Here is an 18,828-nt window from a genome sequence, read left to right on the forward strand (position 1 = left end):
AGTTCACGATGCGAATACTTAAAATTATAATTTAATGTGCTGCAAATCAACTAACTACAGTCTGCGGAAATATCTAGATTAGCATTTCATACTTCTGTGTCTTTATTTCTAGAATGAATACCTCATGTTGGTATTCATTAAAGTTACACGCTGGTATTTATTATATGAATTATTTTATTTATTATAAAATATCTACATGCTTTTATTTATTATATCAAGTGTAGCTATGTATTGTAGAAGCTTTAAAGTACATTGCTGGCCATTAAAATTGCAATACCATGAAGAAGAAAAAATGCAAAAAAGATATTTATTGCACGTATTATGGCATTAAGACAAAATGATTAAATTTGTAAGCATATTGAAGGTTTACAGGGGTGCGAAATTAGTAGAAACAGCTGTCATCTTTGGCAGCTAAAACGGCCTTTACCCCATTACACAGGGAGTCAAACTGGGCTTGGATGACAGAAATGGGCAATTTGTTCCATGATGCTTGAAATCTATGCCACACTTCACCAACCGTATTACTGCCCAGAGGGATGGGAGCCTTTCAGCAACCCATGACCAGATGTTTTCAATTGGTGACAGATCTGGAGACTGTGCAAGCCAGGGCAGCAATCGAATACCCTGCGTACCGAGGAAAGTCAGAGCATGACGTGCAACATGTGTTCTTGTATTATCTTATTGGAACATGGCATTTGGAGGCCTCGGAGATATGGCACAACCAATGAACGTAAGTTGTCAAAAATGTACCCATCTCCATTCAAATTACCGTCGATCCGAACTAGGGAATTGCGAGTCGTGTGTCCAATGGGCGCCCAAACCGTCACACCATATGTATGGCCCCTATGCCGATATCGAATGGCAGCCGGCGACGTGCAGTCTCCTCGGACACTCCAGTTACGTATACATGGCCATCAAAATAATGCACTTAGTACTGGGACACGTTTGAAAACGGGACATTGTGCTACTCCTGTATCCAGTTTTGTCGTTTGACGCACGTGTCTCTCTATGCTGAATTATCAAGGAAAGCCTAAGGTACTCCGACGTTGCTGTTGCAAACGTCGACGAGCTGATACTGGGCGTGCTGCAAACATGCCCATTTCCTGACTGATGGTGTCCGTGATGTGGTCGTCCGGATTTGCAGGGCTGACTTCACAATATGTCTGCTTTCTCTGGGGTTAGATGGGAGGGCGTTGCGATCCTGCATGCCGTTCAGTATGACCCTCTGCAATCGATTGATTCCATATTCGGATGACAGTGGTTTGATGTCGACCAGTGCGAACGGCGATATCACGGAACGATAATCTACACTTTCGATAGGCAACGATCCTGCCTCTATCGAATTCTGACATTTCCTGATAAGTATTTCTTCTTCTTCTTCGAGGCATAACACGATATTCGGAGCAAACTACGACTTTAAAAACGCTTTCCGAAAGAGAAATCCACTACACACTTTTTTATGCACTGCAGTTTCTTCCTCCCGTGTCGTCTAAATGCTTTGAAATACTAATCATTTGTATATCACAACCTCTTCTTCCTTTCATGTGATTATGTCGTTCATCAGATCATTCCTTCCTCATATTCCAATTTTATTGGCCAGCTGTGTAATATAGCTGAAATTCATTGTAAATGATTTGAATATATTGAGCAAGTTGGGTTCTGTTATATCTGCAGTAGAATCTGATCTTTTAGTAAAGTTCAGGCTTGCACTTATAAATGAGGAACTAATTAACTTGATTTAGATATTGTTATGGCGCGAATTTTAATTACTAATATGTGTTTCAAATCATTATTATTCTAATATTTTTGTTTGTATTCATGTGTATTTTAATCTGTAAAAAAAGTATTCTTAAGTTCTTAAGGTTTTATTTAACTCATTATTCTTGAGTAGGAATTGTAACAAAGGCGAGAGACGGTTGCAAGGAAACACATCTGGTTTATTGGTTATAGCCTTTTTTCTACTAACAATGGCGGCAGTAGGGTCCTTTTAACTCATGGCGTGTGAAACGGAAATTGTCTTTCTGTTGCTTTGTAAAGTTTGCAGTTTTGCGTACTTCAAGACAGTGGGGGTTAGGTAATTGGATCCTCCTAAAAGCTAGTTTCACTTGTTAGTTGGGGGGGGTCTATTTTTTTCTCACGTTGTGAGTGCAGATGTTTTATGAATTTCATTGTCAGATTTTCTGATGTTTGATTCGTCATGGGTGTGTCATTTTCTCAATTTCGATTCGTCATGGGTGTGTCATTTTCTCAATTTAGATAACACAAATTTCCGGCATTGGTAAGATTTAATTTTATGATTTTTTTGAAAGCCTATGAACTCACAGAGGCGGAGAAACAGAGATTTCCTGGGTGCTTGCACCAGGCTAGAGATCATTCTGATTCTGATTTTTTTGGAAGAGTAAGAGGAGAAAAAGTGGGGGCTTGACCCTTCGGGTCTTGTTCTCGTGAGTGCCGGTTCGTGAGCAGCGGCGATGTGAAGAAAAAAGGGCGAACGAGGGGCTTTTAGCCCTGCTGCCGGCATTGCCGTGCAGCCGGTTGCCGGGGCAAGAGGACTTGGGTTGCGTTTTTCTTTGCTCTAGAGAATTCTTCTTCTGCGGGATGTTTAAACGTTTTGTGCGAGATGCAAGGAACATTTTCCTGCGTGATGTATGGAGAAATGTGTGCGAGCTGCAAAGAGCATTTTTACTGAGAGCTGATTGAGATGTATAGAAAAAAATCTACCAAGAAAATTTAGCACAGATTTTCTCTCTTCACCTGAATCGCCGGTTTATCTCCAAGAGCCTTTTTCCGAAACATTCAGCATAAAATCTTGCCTCGCCACTTCGATGACGCACGTGATTGTGCTAAAAACTGGTGTATATTCAGCTACCTGTTATTGAATTGAAATAAAGAGCCTTCTGAATTGGACTATTGGTTCCCACTTAATGGACAGATAAAGATCCTTCTGAATTGGACTATTGGTTCTCACCTAATGGACAGATAAAAGATCCTTCTAAATTGGACTATTGGTTCCCACCTAATGGACAGATAAAGCGCGATTCCTGGCTGTTTGAAGAATTATTAGACTGTAATTTCCACTCTTGATCCCTAATGATTTTTAGACGCTTCAGAAAGGGTTGTCACAGAAAGAAAAATGGGCTTGGATCATTTCCATGTGGACTAGACACTAAGGATCCTGCTATCAGGAAAAATTGTTTTCCATCTGTGAGTGAAATTTTAAGCATATTTTCTCTGTCTCTCTCTCTTAGGTTTCCCGAATGCAGAACAGTTAATAATGATTTATCTACCTGTATATCGTTATTACTTATATAAATTAAATATTACAGTTAGTAAAATTAATAAGTTATTTATAATTTCAAGTGAATGCCAGTTTTATGAGGATTAAATTTTGTTACACCTACTTAATTTGAAAAAAAAATAATGTTAATCTTAATTAATGTAAGCTGTAATTTGGTGTAGTATTATGTGTTATTTTGGCTTACAAAAATATGCGGTAGGATTATAGAAAAATATGTGATAGGATTACTGATCAGTTATCCATTATTTAATTATATAAAATAGTCAAGCATTTAATAAATGTGTGTTTAAAATTTAATTGCTTTTGTGTATTTATGTTGTATATATTTTACTGTGGTCTGCCATGTCCCTCCATTTGTTTGAGCCGGGAGGCTTTTAAGAAACATGGAGTTTAATTGAATTTGGAGTTATTGATATTTCCTTTTGCATAGGTTACTCACAACGCAAAACCTAAAAGTTAAATTGTACTACCACTATACGATTGATTGACAGATATGATATACGAATATTTAAAAGAATGTCGAAATGATATATGAATATTATGAATTAGATTTTGAATGTGAATTATTTGATATTTGATTTTTTTTTTTTTTTTTTTTTTTTTTGTTAATTTTTGTCCGGCACCATGAATCAAAGTTTAAAGTTAAAAGTATTAAAAACATAAAATTTTCATATATATCAATATTTGACCTACAGTTCTATTACTTATCAGAAGTTTTCGAAGATAATTTCAAAAATATATTAACTTTCGTTACTCGATAACGCTAACTGTTAGACTTTAATCATTTGCTTCTTAATTTTCTCTGTTTTTTAGCTTAATTTTCTTTTAATGGAACTCTTACGTAGCTGACGTAGCTGTAATTATCTGATAGTAAATTATCAGCTGCATTCTATTCCAAGAGAAAAAGCAATATTGCAAATGGTATTGATCAGAGTATAATTAATCTCTCTATTTAACTTCCAAGGCAAATAATACGGATCTTTTTTAGCTAAATTTCGCCATTTACAGATACGCAAAATTAATTAAATATTCGTCTCGGGTATTTTGAAACAAGTGTTTGAGTAAGAAATTTGATTGGTTGCATTTCTAAATAAAAAACGAAAAACAGAGTAAAAATAATTATTGGTATACTGACATTAGTTTGCAGAAATAAGAGATAATTGATTTCATTTCCATAAAACATTAGAAACAAAAGAATTTAATTATGCCTAAAAATGATATGCAAAAATTTATACGGCTCTAAATTACTATAGATAAATAATACAATAATTCTAGCTGTTATTTAAAAGCGCATTTAATATAATCCTTAAAATAAATCTTTTCCTCTTTAAAAATTAAATTAAATTAACATAATTTTATTTAATCTTTGTATTTTTTCTTTTAAATACTCATATGTTGAACGCACTTTATATTTTAATTGTGCGTTTTTGGATTTGAAAATTTAGATTAAACTAATTAACTTATTCTTTGCATTTTCTTGTGTCTATTTCTATGTAATTTTTTGGAATATACTCTTTTCCTGTGTTCAAGTCTTTTATATATTTTATCTGAATATTCTTCTAATTGTTTATTCAGTACATTGTAACTTTTTGCTTTGAGAGTTTCATCTTCTTCCGTCATTCTCAAGTAAAGCAAATCTAGAACAAAAATTTTAAATTAGGAACTCAATTCCGTATTTTTACTTATTATTTATTTTTGTTAATGTATTTTACTTGCCACTAACATATTTAGTTTTATTACATTTTTATGTCATGTTCGTTGTTTATTGTAGTTATTTCTTTTCGCATAATTTTCTTTTTTTTCCTCCTATAAATTATAAAGGTTAACATGTTTCTGCGCGAAATCATTGCTGCTTAGGCAGACAACCCTTAAATACACTTCAAACAGCAGCTATTTGTTTAAATTTTTTATCTAAGGCAAGTACTCGATGCGAGTAAGTTAGGTTGAGAGTAATGTATTATTCTGCTTATGATATCATTTGAAAGTTCATGTAATAGCGTGCTACACGTCATAAGGCATATGACGCGTCATTGTAATGCATAAAAATGCCAAAGAAACAAAGTAATATTCAATACATATACCATAACTGACTACGTAATCATAGAATTATATAGTGTATATTCCCATATTACAATATGGAATTGCCATTTGGGTCAGCAAAAATGAAAACAAATATACCATTATTTTGAGAAAAAAATACTATTCATAGTCATACATTTTTCAGTCTGATGCGGAATGGAACGAACATAAAAATTTCAATCGAAAAATAAACTAATTTTTTCTCACTGTATCAGCACTGTTGACATTCAGAAAAATGAGGGCAAAAATTAGCATTTTAAGAGTGTTCAATTAATATCTCTGAGTTTAGATACTGTTTTGGGAAACAAGTGGACGTCGACTCTCTCCAGGACCCAGAAAACAATTGTAGAAAGTTTGGTGACGATAGCTGTAGTAGTAACTGAATTATTAACGAACAAACAAACACACAGACTTTCTTCTTTATTTATATATATATATATATATATACATTATAATAATTAGGTAATTTTACCATTATTCTCCAGATTTTATTTCCTTACAGCCGTAACGGCATGGACGGACGTAAATACATATGCATGGATTTCTGTATGTGTAAAACAAAAACAAAAAAAGAAAGAAGGAAAAAAGAGAAAGGATAGAAATTTCCTGATTGAAAAAAAAAAAAAAAAAAAAAAAACGATTTCCTGATTAGCTACAGAATTTGATACGTCTCAATAATAAAGAACTCGTTACGTGACAATATATAAGAGAATATATTAATTGTATGGTGTATTTAATTACGGCAAAGCACACTAGGGCTATCTGCCTAAGGGAAAGGATGCCTTCGCGGAGGACTTTCTAAGGGAAACTGGCTCGTATACACGTTACACATGCGGAAAACCACGAAAACGCCTATGCCTCCAGCCCGCTCGCGGGATTCAAACCTCGGACCGAACTACCAGTGTTCAGCGACTTTACCGCTCGGCCGCTGGTAGGCCAGAGAAAAGATTAACTGAAAGTCTGGTTTGGTTTATTAAATTATGGCAAAGCGCACTAGGGCTACCTGCCTAAGGGGAGGAATGCCTTTGTGGAGGAGTTTCTAAGGGAAACTGGCTCGTATACACGTATATTAATCTTATTAAAAATTAAATAATACAATAGAAATATTGCGTGTTAATTGTTCCATTCTACTCATCATCGGATGTATGCGAACTTCAACACCAAATGCCTTCGGAGAAAGGAATCGACAAAAATCATTATCCTTCCTTTAATTGCCTCGCGTCACGATTTGCAGTGTAACATTCATCAACAGGTCTTTCACCAAAGAATTTTTAAGGGTCCCTACAGATTCTTTGCTTTCACCTCGTGTTCGAAAAACCAATTAAATGAAATAATCTATGCTAGTATGTGAGATTTCTCTACATACAGCTATGTTCTTGAACTACATAATGAATTTTTAGTAATGCTGAATTTTAATTTCAGACAATAAATATTTACCATTTGGTATTTAAATTATCTAATTGTTCATTAATGTAATTTGAACTCCTCCAGCACTAAGAATTAAGAAAGTGAAATAGATCAGACCAAAATTATGTGGGAACAAATATAAATAGTAATATATTCGTACGTCATAGAAAATAGCTAATTAATAAAATGCCTCAAACCATTCAGAAAAATCTAAACTGAAATCTAATAATCAAACAAAAGTGTTACGATTTTGTGAATTGTATTCAGAACTCAAAATAATACATTACAAATATACAAAATAATGAAATGAGTTGAAAACTTAAATAATTATACTTATTGCAAATAATCAAAAATAAATTCCGATACACATAATTATAAAATCAATTTATATTTTGACTTTTCCTCCGAGTTTTTCTTTTTATGTATCCAGTTCCAGCTTCTCTGGAACAGTTATAAAAATTCATTTCATTCTAATATACACTCATGTCCATAAATTAAGGATAATGCAAAATCAGGCAAAGGAAGAGTTAGAAGCAAAACAAATTTGACTTATTTGTAAAGCCTATTTATTAAACAAAAGGTAAAAAGCAAGAAACGATGCTATATGTTTGATATTATTAAAAAACTTAGCGATTTTTTCTCCCTGGAGCAAATTACAAAAAAAACCCTATTTACAAAAAACCACTATTACATGTTTCGTATGACCGTTAATACATTGTATGTCCCCCAGACGATGCAATACAGTCCATACAACGCATAGGCATGCTGAGTATCAAATTATCGATCTGATCTTGGGGAATATTACACCACTCAAAAAGCATTGCTCTCCGAAGTTCCGGTAGACATATAGGAGGAGGTTGACGGGCTGCAACTCGTCAGCCAAGCATGTCACACACGTGCTCTACTGGATTCAGGTCCGGTGAGAAAGCTGGCCAGTCCATACGGGTGATATCCTCCGACTGAAGGCATTCGCTTACGATGTTTGCACGGTGAGGACGGGCGTTGTCATCCAAAAACGCAAATTGTGCGCCCATGGCGGCCCGAAACAAACGTATATGTTGTTCCAGAATGACGTCCCGATAGATTTGGCTTGTCATGGCTCCAATTTGAACATGCAGGTCAGTTCTGGAACCCAGAATAATTCCACCCCAAACGAGCACTCCTGCACCACCGTAACGGTGTCGTTCAATGATGTTTTCGTGGTGGTAACGGGTACCTGGAGCTCTCCATATGAAAGTGCGGAAGAATCAGACTGCAGGCTAAACCTGGACTCGTCGGAAAACATCACACAAGCCCACTGTTGTGGTGTCCACAATGCATGCTCTCTACTCCAGGCTAATTGCAGGCGACAGTGAGTTGCAGTAAGTGGAACGCATTTGACAGGTCTACGAGCATATAGACCAATCTGCCCTAAGCGTCTGCACACGGTCTGCCTTGGAATTGTCGTACCAGTGGCTGAAGAGAGCTGACGAGACAGGTCTGAGGTTGTGCTCCGCCTGTTTGTTTTGGCAGTAGCTGCCAAATACCGGTCCTCATTCGGCGTTGTAACTCTGGGGCGACCTGTGCTGTAACGTCTACTCACATTACCATCATCCTGGAATCGTTGCCAAAGCCTGGAGATGACACTCTGGGCAATTCCAAGTTCGTCTGATACTTCCAGTTGGGTACGCCCACATTCCAGACGGCCGATAATTCTACCACGTAAAAAATCATCCAAATGCGTCCTTTGTGTCATAACTATTCGGTTATTGCACATAAATGCTTACAAAGCGCCTGCGAACAATTTTACTTCTTTGCCTGTATTCCTTATATATCACTCTCTTACACTCTCGTCATTGTGACGTACCATCGGTGCCATCTGGTTACTTCCTGAAATTTGCATATTATTCTTGAAGATATGTGTAGTGATTTTACAGATGATGTATTTATGTTAGAGTTCGATTTCCGCGTGACTCCGAATTATCCTTAATTTATGGACATGAGTGTATTATTGTAGCTTTTAGAGCGTTCATGATTGATTTCAATTTATTTCGTTTATTAATTTTTTTAGTATTTATACATATTGTTACGAATTTTGTACGTACGTAAACAATTTTATTGAAATTATACGTAAAATGGTAGATCTCTTATATAATAGAAGATAAAGTCCTCAAGAAAGAGAGGCTTATGAAATCACCAAACTTTGCGACCATTTGGTGACATTTTGCTCTCACTTCTGCATAACTGTAATTGGTCTGATCCCTCTATGTAACTGTAACTGCATCCGGCAGCATATGTAACTATATATGCCTTATAGTAATATCGAGAAATCGAAGGTACTGGAAATTTTTCAGTGGCCTGGGGAAAACTGTATAAGACAGCAGAGAATCAGTTTTGCTTAGAGCAGAGTTCAGAGTATTGAGACTTCTCCGTAGATGCGCTTGACATTACGTTATGTTTCAGGTTATTAGTAGTTTGGGAAGCTAATGATTGTATCTGTCATGTTGAGGAGAGCTGTACGAGTGCTTTGTTGAAAAGTTTCAGAACTATGTTTTTCTTTGTAAAATAAATGTTATCAGACTATCATCGATTCTATGTGCATTGAATCAATTACGAACCCGTACGGACGTAAGAATATACTTTCGTATGTGTTATAAAGCTTTAGTTGTATTGTAAGTAAAGATGAAGATGTGGCGGTTGTTTTATCAGTCACGTACTTGTTGATCTGGAATAATAAATGTAATGAAATAATACGAGAACAGAAACGGGCACATCAGCTGTTCAGTAGTTGCAAAGATATATTTCATATATTTACAGCATTAAAATTGCCGATAAAAGGAAAGAGAAAACTGTAGTATTCGTTAATTAAATCATAACGACATATCCCTTAAATCAGTGATTTCAAACAGGCAGTCTCGAAAACATTTTACGCTCCCCTCAGATTTATTCCCAGTACATTATTTAGCAGTGATTTCAAACTGGCAGTGTCTCGAAAAAATTTTGCGCTCCCCTCAGATGTATTTCCAGTACATTATTTAGTATTATTATTACATTAATTATAATAGCGAAAATTTTAAGAAAGTTTTAAGGTTTCAATGATTTTCTGTCAAATTTTACATTATTTTCGTTATTATGAAAACAAACTTAAGTAATGCTCCAGAAAATCTACAAATGGAGCTAATTCATCTATACTATGATGTAAATTTGATTCAAAGGTTTGACGGTACAGATTTGATTAATCTTTACTCGTACTTGTCAAAGAATAAATATCCTCCGTTACGAAGTTTTGCAATGAGAAAAATCGCTTTTATTGGGAATATATTTGTATGTCACCAAATGTTTTCTGCATTTAACAATTAATAATTCAGAAAACTGGCATATTAGCATCATTATTTTTGATAAAGATAATTTTTCATGTTTTAAACTGTAACAAAAATAAAACATCATGAGGTGCAGTAGCTGAAAGTTCTAGTAAGAAACAAAGTTGCTCATAATTATTTGCATACAGATATCTATATTTTTTTTTGTAGCGTCAAAGAAAAACCTTCAAAGAAAGACCGTCAAAGAAATCTTTGCCATTTTGGTTTAAAAAATAAGAAGTAAATAAAAAAACTGAAAGTGCTCAGATTTTAAAGTTTGTTTCAAAGGACTCTGCTAAATTTTAATATGGTATATTCTTGGATATTATCAATAGAGATGCCCCAGGTAGAATCAAAAAACATTTTACAGGATACAGACGAATACATACTTAGAACTTTTATACATCTTCTGCCTTCTTGAAAAGTGAAAAAATGTATACTGTAATTCTGTAAACATATTGTTGCGTTTTTCTTTTCTGACACCAGTTGTTACATTATTTTCTTCCTTCACGTTCGTATGGGGTTTGTGTGGATTTGGAGTGAATAACGACGACATTAGATGGAGAAGTATCAAAGCACACTTTATTTAGCTAGTACTAACCAGGACAGCTCAAAAACCACTTTTACAGTCGTCGAAATGTTATAAACACGCTGACACAGCCTTCACACTCTCATGCAATAACTGGAGACAGCTTCACTGCAAAGCATCAGAGTACAGGTCCCGACTCTGCTTGGTCGTTCTCGGAACTCCACGTACTCTCGAGTCTCTTCACGCTACAACTCGCGATGCACTCAACGACATACAGAGCACAGCTCCCGACTCTTCGGTTCAGTCGTTCCCGATGCTCAACACGCTCTTTCGACGATGCACTAACCGCGATATACTACGAGACTCTTTCGGTGCACTCGACGACTCACTCGGCACTCCGCTGCCCGGCTGTCACCTTGATCGACTCCGCAGGGAATTGACTCGCTAGAAGAGACACCAACTCGATACTAACTAACTGCGAACAAGCAGGGTTTATATAGCTTTCGGCTTGTGTTCGAGAACATTTTGGGCTAAACCGGTAAGAATTCGTTCCAGAAGGTTCTCCATCCGTCCATGGCATATCGGCAATTTTGTTGGGCGATTTCTCGCCAAATGTGGCAACTCTGCCCTCCTTTGCTATTTTATGGCAAACCTAAACCTTCTTTGAGAGGAAGTTATCTCACCGCGCCTGTACATTTCGTAACAATATTGAGCGTTTTTCATTATATAAACTATAATGAATGAAATTCATCTTTATTTAATGAATTAGACGAAAAAGTAAAAACTAATAATATGCTTAAGAACTATATATATTGTCCGTAAATTTGTTAATCAATAATAGGCAGTTGAATATGAAATTAATTATTCAATTTGAAAGACAAATTGGCAAGAGATGGCAAGAGATACAAATAAAAAACGAAACAACATAAAATCGTGTTTCGAGACTAAAGAGTTCTGAAAAAAAATCAGCCCGTGAGCTACTTTTAGATCGAATATTCGCTCCGCATTCAATTCACATTTGAGACCACCACCTTAAGTAAAGGAAATTCAGTTCTTTCTTATAGTTCTGCACATTTCTCCTATAAAACACTACGCAGAAAGTTTCGAAAGATTCCTATGTATAACAATTTGTCTTATTCTTACATTAAAGCCTTTCTATTCGGATGTTCAGCTGTAAGCGTTTCTCAAACTGATAGAATAAGCAGCTTCTAAGTTTTACTCAGAGCTTCATAATGAGTAAAGTCCTTTTTCGTTTTCAAGGTTTTCTCCACGGCATCATTAGTATTCAACTTATGAAGTTCATTGTAAGTGAGATTACATGGATTACTTTGCTGAAATATTAAATATAATATAACTTTCGATATGTATTTCCTAGAAAATAAAATCCAAATCATCTTATCAGTTTCATTTTAATTTTATTTATAATAGTACTTTCTTAATACCTTTAAAAAGGGAAAAAAACTGCCCTCATCTTTTAGCTAAGCATTTTTCATTTGGAACAACAAAATTCAAGTAAAATAAACTCTAAATGTAAGAAATACTTTCGAGCAAAAAGTAAAATGTCAGTAGTTATTTGTCAAACGCTTCGCTGAAAAGATGAGAAGCGTTCAAAGTCTGTATTTTTTTAACCATACAATAGAAACTCATCTCCTTTTCGGTCATAAAAGTTGCTATAGACTAACTGGGAAAAGAAGCGAAACTAAAATACCTTCTCCTTCTATGTGACCTCAATATAATGATTTCATCCGCACTGACAGATTAATGTTACATCATAAAGCTGCTGGTGTTCAGAAGCATGTCGCTAAGTTAATAGTATTCTTAAGATATAACTTTAGCTCTCTTGTTTTCTAATCTTTCTCTTACATCTCCCATTTGGCTTAAAATTTATGAAATAATTTCTGGAAACAAAATATCTGTAATTATATTTTTTCGACTATTTAATCCAAGGTAATTTCATTTCCTACTGTATTTTATTGAAGAATCATGCGTAAAGGAATAAAGGTTTCAGTTTTTATACTGCACGAAAGGGGCAGAGTTTTCAATTTTACTAACTGCTACATTTGGATTTATTAAACATAGTTTGCAAGGTTCACTATAATTTACATATTATTCCTTACGTTTATCTTTTTTGCACTTCTACCGATTCATCAACTCACCCAAAAATTACAAATTAAATAAATAGCGAGCGAAACTCTGAGTTCAGAGAGAGATTTGGGAAATGAAGCTCTAAGTTCTTTACTTCTATTTTTTCCTGCTGTAATGCTTTGTTTATTGTTGGCGAGTTATCTTTTTATTTGTAATTATCAGAAAATGTGCGTTAGCACGCGTCCAGGTCTTTAATAATTGATTTGAAAGTAATCGAGATCTTTCAAGATACTGGGTCCATACAGAGAAACTCTGCACAAGGTCGATCAAAATCTACAACGACGAATACGTGATTATACTTTTAAATATTTTACGTTACATAAAAGAATTTTTGTTGCAATAACATCAAATACTTTGCACGCTACTCTGGAAGAGGATTTGCAGTTTATAGCAGTAAAAGATTTCTCTTTTATCATTATAAATCGTTACTTTTCTAGACACGCACATTCACGTTATTCAGAATGCCCGGAAAGCATTCCATAATTCCACAGCATTACCTATTTTTTAACCTTTCTAAAATAAGTTTAGCAAACTCGTTTCGCAAATACACAACTACACTATAAAGTTCAAAAGTTTCATAAGCCATATAAACATATTTCTAAGAGAACTCCTAGCATTTCTGGACATTTATCACAGTATAAATTACCTTGAGGTAAAACACAGGTATTTATACCGTAAAGTAAGTTGCTTAAAACAAATCTTTACCTGTCAGAAGAAGTCTGACTAATGGTAGTTAAAACAAAAATTTGCAAGAAGTAGGCTGAAAAGGATAGCATGCAAAGTAATACAGTATTCTTTTTGAAGGTCAGAGAAATGCTCACTTACCCCATTTTTCTTTTTTTCTGTGGACGTCAGAACAATGTTATTTTTGGGTTACTATTAATACTTCTGATGCATTCGCTGAAGTCACGAAAACAGTTTATCTGAAAGAAGAAATCATGTACTACATTACATGAATTATAAATAGAAATTATAATTGAAATATGAAATTCAAGTCTCTCAAGAGGACTTTCGGCTCGCCAGCATTGCAAATGCTCTCATACTGAACAGGCAATATACAGTTATGAATATTAGCCTTCACCGGGACACTCAAACTTGGGTCTAAAATATAGCAAGTAGCGTCACTAACTAATCAGGCCAATTGTTTAAAAAAATATAATAAATTCACGTAATTTTTTTCACTAAAAATTTTGTATTTCGGCAACCGCTAACGTAGATGTTTATACAGAACATTTAAAAAAAAATACATTAGGTTCAGAAATGAACTATTATAATGCTCTTTTTTTTATCATACGTTGTTAAAAATGTGATTTGCTTGTAAATGTTTACGTATTTAATCTACAATATTGTTGATGTTGCTAGCTTCACTCGAAAAAAAGAAGTAGTTGTGGTAAAAACGAAAGCTGAACTATTTTTAGTAGTCAAATTTATTAAAACAATTCCATATCGTTCACAAATGTTATTCAAATAAGAAAATATAAATTATGAAGTTTAATGCAAAATGTATTTAAACATCATGTTTGCACTAAAAATAAAGTACACAAAAATAAGCTACTTTTATTTTATCATACACACACACACACACACACACACACACATATATATATATATATCCATGTTATATTATTTCTTTTACGCCAGTTATTTCAAAAGAACAAATTTCTGCTTCATGTTATACGATTACTGGTTATCTATTACATGGCAGAAATGTTAATAGTACAATCCAAACTCTGTCGTAGTATGAAATTCTGTTATAATTTAAGCGATATTTGGAGGGTTATCTAAGATTTCAAGAATATTAAGTTTTTCCTCAAATGTCAAATAAATCAGAGAATTTTCAATTATTTCCAATTCATTTTTTAATCTGTATTACCAATATTAGACAGTTTTTATAATTAAGTAATTTTATACACCTTTTCGATTTTATGGAAATAGAAAAACTGCAAAATAATTGCACACCATACTTAAAAAAATAATTTTTAAGCCATCCTGTTCGTAGATTAGTCAGAGATTTGATTGCGATTACCTTGAACCCGTTTACGAATCCAGGAAACCGCACTATTGTTTTCAAGCATATATGGCCATTTTGGCTGAGGCATTTCAAATATTGTTAAATTCCCTCAAGAAGTTGGTAGTAGAAGACAAAGGATAAGAGATTGGTCCCTAAGAAGTTTTCCATAGAAATGGGGAAAGTGCTTGAACAAGTTAGTTTTGTCACCTATAAGGTGCCCCGAAACCATGGCAAATGACAGAAGCTATTCCTTATCACATGGCCATAATTACTTTCATCGTACTAATCTGCCTGTCTTGCCAATCAAGAGCATAATTAACAACAAGCTTTGTTGGATTGCTGAAGCATGTTATTTGCAGAATTTAGGTAAGACCTGTTGCCTGACAGTGACGGTAAGGAATTTCGATGCGGAAAGATACTTTTTAAAAAACGTGTAATTAAATGAAAAAAAAAATTGGCATATGTACTGCATAACGTATAAATGCCCTACCCATTTAAACAACTATTTTAATCCTAATTAACGGTGTTTACTATGTTTCTAAAATTTGAATGGTTAAATTCAAATTAAAATTGTGTTTTATAACTTTTATTTCCTTATGCTCTTTATTTTTATTTTGACAGGCATATAAAAATATATAAATCTTTAACTGCGAAATACTTCAAGAAACGTTTAGTGTCAATCTAAGACCATGGAAATTTCTGGAATTTGCCTATCCTAACGAATTTCACATTAGCCTCTCTCCAAGAAAATTATTTCCAGTCATTAATTATCAATTAATTTCTTTTTACCGTTCTATAAATTATATAATTTTCATGAGTAGTACCAATAATACTGTAGTTTTGAAAAAGAGTCTTTCTCACTTAAAAGCTTCATCTTTGTGGCAACAGAAAAGCTAAACTAAGCAGCAATAGCTACTTAATCGATCTAGTACATAAATGGTAGCAACTCTCTAAACTAAGCAATTACTAGATAGACAATGTAGTTACTTCGCGTAGATTTGTAATAAATCAAAGTTAATCCAAATTTCAGAACTGTATACTGATGTTAACTTTACCTAGTGAGTTTACTACAACTGGAAGAATGATTTTCTCTGTCTTCACTTATTGAAGTTTAACTTGATAAGGTTACTAGAAGTGGTCTCAATCATCTTGTGTCAGTCCTGATATCATTGACGAAATTAACTATAGGAAGTCTTTATATGTAACTAACCTTCACATCTTCGACGCAGGTTCAGTCAACGGGACCCGTTATTGCAACGAGATTCTTCTTCCATATGTGCGTCTTTTTAGAGGCGCTATGGGTCCGCAGTTCCTTTTCATGGACGACAATGCACCATGTCATCGCACAGTAGCTGCCGAACAGCTCTTAGAGAGTGAGGATATTGAACGTATGGATTGGCCGGCATGATCTCCGCATCTCAATCCCATCGAGCATGTATGGGATTTTCTAGGCAGACGCTTGGCAGCTCGTACCTTACCACCAGTAACGATTCCGGAGCTTCGATTGGCGCTGCAAGACGAATGGGCCGCAATGCCTCAACAACTCATTGACACCCTCATTCTCAGCATGGGCAGATGCTGTGAAACCTGCCTAGCAATCAGGGGAGATCATATCCCCTATTAAAGACCGGATGTTTCTTACTGGACTCCCATCACAGGGATGTTTCGGCCTTCAGTCGCATTGCGCTCCATGCTACTTTTTCAATAAAACTTCTTTTTATCCCTCTGATTTCTCTTTTAGTAAGTGTTGCTTACATTACTCATGTCCTTACGTATTGGGGATCTTACGGTATTAAATGTGTTGATTTGGAAAGCTTTTGTACAAAGTTATATTGAAAATACCGTCTCATCCTTAATTTTTGCACACCAGTGTATACCATTTAGTACGTTTCCTGCTTTGGGGATTTCTTTGGAGCTAAGCGTCATCAATTAGTTTTCGTTTCTTTCCTGCCGACAATTGTATTTATAAACATTATTCGCGCAGTCATTTTTCCATCTAATCCAAGTTACTGTTTTTTACTGCAACAGATTTTCTTATTTGGGATTTGGACTATTTTAAAGAAAATAATTCCTGTCACTTCTTTGATTGTACACTAGGTGTCATTCCCGATCTGTTGAGTACTTGTGAGGTAAAGCAAAATGACGCAATAAGTGCCAAAGAGAAACCTGCGAACATTTAACCTTTTATTTAGCTGAGTTCACATGGTGTCGTATAAATTCCAAAGGAGAAACATTCTTTGTCATTCTAAAGCTAGTTTCAGTTTTATAGCTGCTCTGTAGTCTTATTCGATTATTAGTTTAGTTAGGGCAATGTTTATAAATTATTGTTACTTTGCATTTTATTCCTGCGTGCTTTATATTTTTATTTAAGAAGCAATAAACAGAACTATATTTTCCTTATACATATATTTTATGTCTCTCGTATTACTTAAAAAGAGTTTCAGGTATGAAAATAAAAGAAATCAAGAGAAAATATTTCAAATGAATTTCAGTGAAAATCGAAAGAACTTGAAAAATATAAAACAAAATGGAGAGAAAAATCTATAGTATCAAGCCAAAGGGAGGGGGGAGAAAGAAATGTTGCCAATGTCGCTGAAAATGTGTGGTACGGCTTGAATTATGTGTGTTGAATTATGCAATCTCTTTTATGAAATCTGATCATAACTCAGTAAATACGCATTACAGGACACCATAAAACCATATTATTAATAGCTGTAATTAGTTTGCTAAAATAATTATAAGGATATATCAGTTTGGAAAGATTAGAAGTCTTTTTATTTTAATATAACCTACTTTTATGGAAAGTATGCTCTTTATTGGACATAATGTATTTTATATCTTCTTTTACTTTTCAGACAAAGGCCTCCAGAAATTCACTTGGCATGAAAAGCGCTAGAATTTATAGGGCCAAAACAAATTAATACCTTTTATTTAAAACATTTTCCATAATATAATGAAATTGTGAAGATTATATCGTCAAAAAAATCAATCGCATTACATGTTCAAGTACCATTAAATGAACTAGCTAATTGATAAAATGCAATAGAAGAGACTCTTCATTTCGTTTCGAAATCTAAAACGTGCTTCGGTATTCAGCACGATTTTAGAGAGTCTCTCAATGAAATCTTACGTGCCTCCTAAAATGGCTTTCTTCCTAAGACAGACTGGTGCCCAAATCTGAGATACTTAACACATATCATCGACAGTTCCTTGAGGTAACTGGATTAGTCTATTTCTACTTGATAGCGTTATTTTTATCAGAAATATGGAAAAAATAATCAATTAAAATGATAATGCTGTTAAATAAATGATGCATGTGTGAATGCGCGAAGAGTTATGAAAATATGAATGTACAAATAAAAGCTTCCTTTTAGCTAATGGACAGAAGTTTTTTTTTTCTTCAAACTCAACAAATACCCCAGTCTTTATTATTGAAGCAAATACGACGACAGAATAGATTGCTCGAGCTTTGATCGTATCTCATCTCGTGGAAGTCGAAAGTTTGAACAATTTTCTTTTTGGTTTCAGATGCAGGACTATATAGTTTGCTACTATTTACTTTGATTTAACTGCGAATTTTTCATCTGTGTAGATAATAAGGAAAATCTAACACTCCAATGTTCATAATCAATATTTCAGCATTCATCACGAAATCTTTCGTATAAAGAAAAACCATGGATCGTGTTGATATTTAACCCATGTGTTTTGTGCAACATTATAAATATCCTTTTTTCGTTACTGTTTGTACCGCTCTATGAAAAACTTTTAACGCTGTTCTCACCTCATCTTTCTAATCCATTACAGCAGCTGTTCCCAGAATACTACCCTCCTGCAAAGTATTAATTATATAGGACAGAATTATACACCTTTTTTTGATATGAGGTGCCATCATGCATGAAACGCACACTGAGTACATCCCATACAAAATAAAATGATGAAAAAACTAAGATAATGCAATGAGGAAATTCTGTTGATGCAGTGATAAACATATAAATGAAATATAATAAAAAGTAAAATTATG

At 34.3% G+C, this 18,828-nt stretch overlaps 1 protein-coding gene across 1 annotated transcript in view; it reads right to left on the reverse strand.

Annotated features, from left to right (window-relative positions):
- Positions 1-18,828, reverse strand: part of LOC118193378 (synaptotagmin-5-like) — a 677,594-nt gene that overhangs the window by 583,295 nt on the left and 75,471 nt on the right. The window contains exon 2 of the mRNA XM_085826718.1: positions 13,622-13,719. Within this exon, the coding sequence (XP_085682844.1) occupies positions 13,622-13,626 (5 nt within the window). The 5' untranslated portion in view covers positions 13,627-13,719. The remainder of the gene's footprint in view (positions 1-13,621; positions 13,720-18,828) is intronic.

Source organism: Stegodyphus dumicola, chromosome 1 (genome assembly GCF_044657685.1).
Source record: "Stegodyphus dumicola isolate Sdum_Otavi_A_Nest chromosome 1, ASM4465768v1".
Taxonomy (NCBI): domain Eukaryota; kingdom Metazoa; phylum Arthropoda; class Arachnida; order Araneae; family Eresidae; genus Stegodyphus; species Stegodyphus dumicola.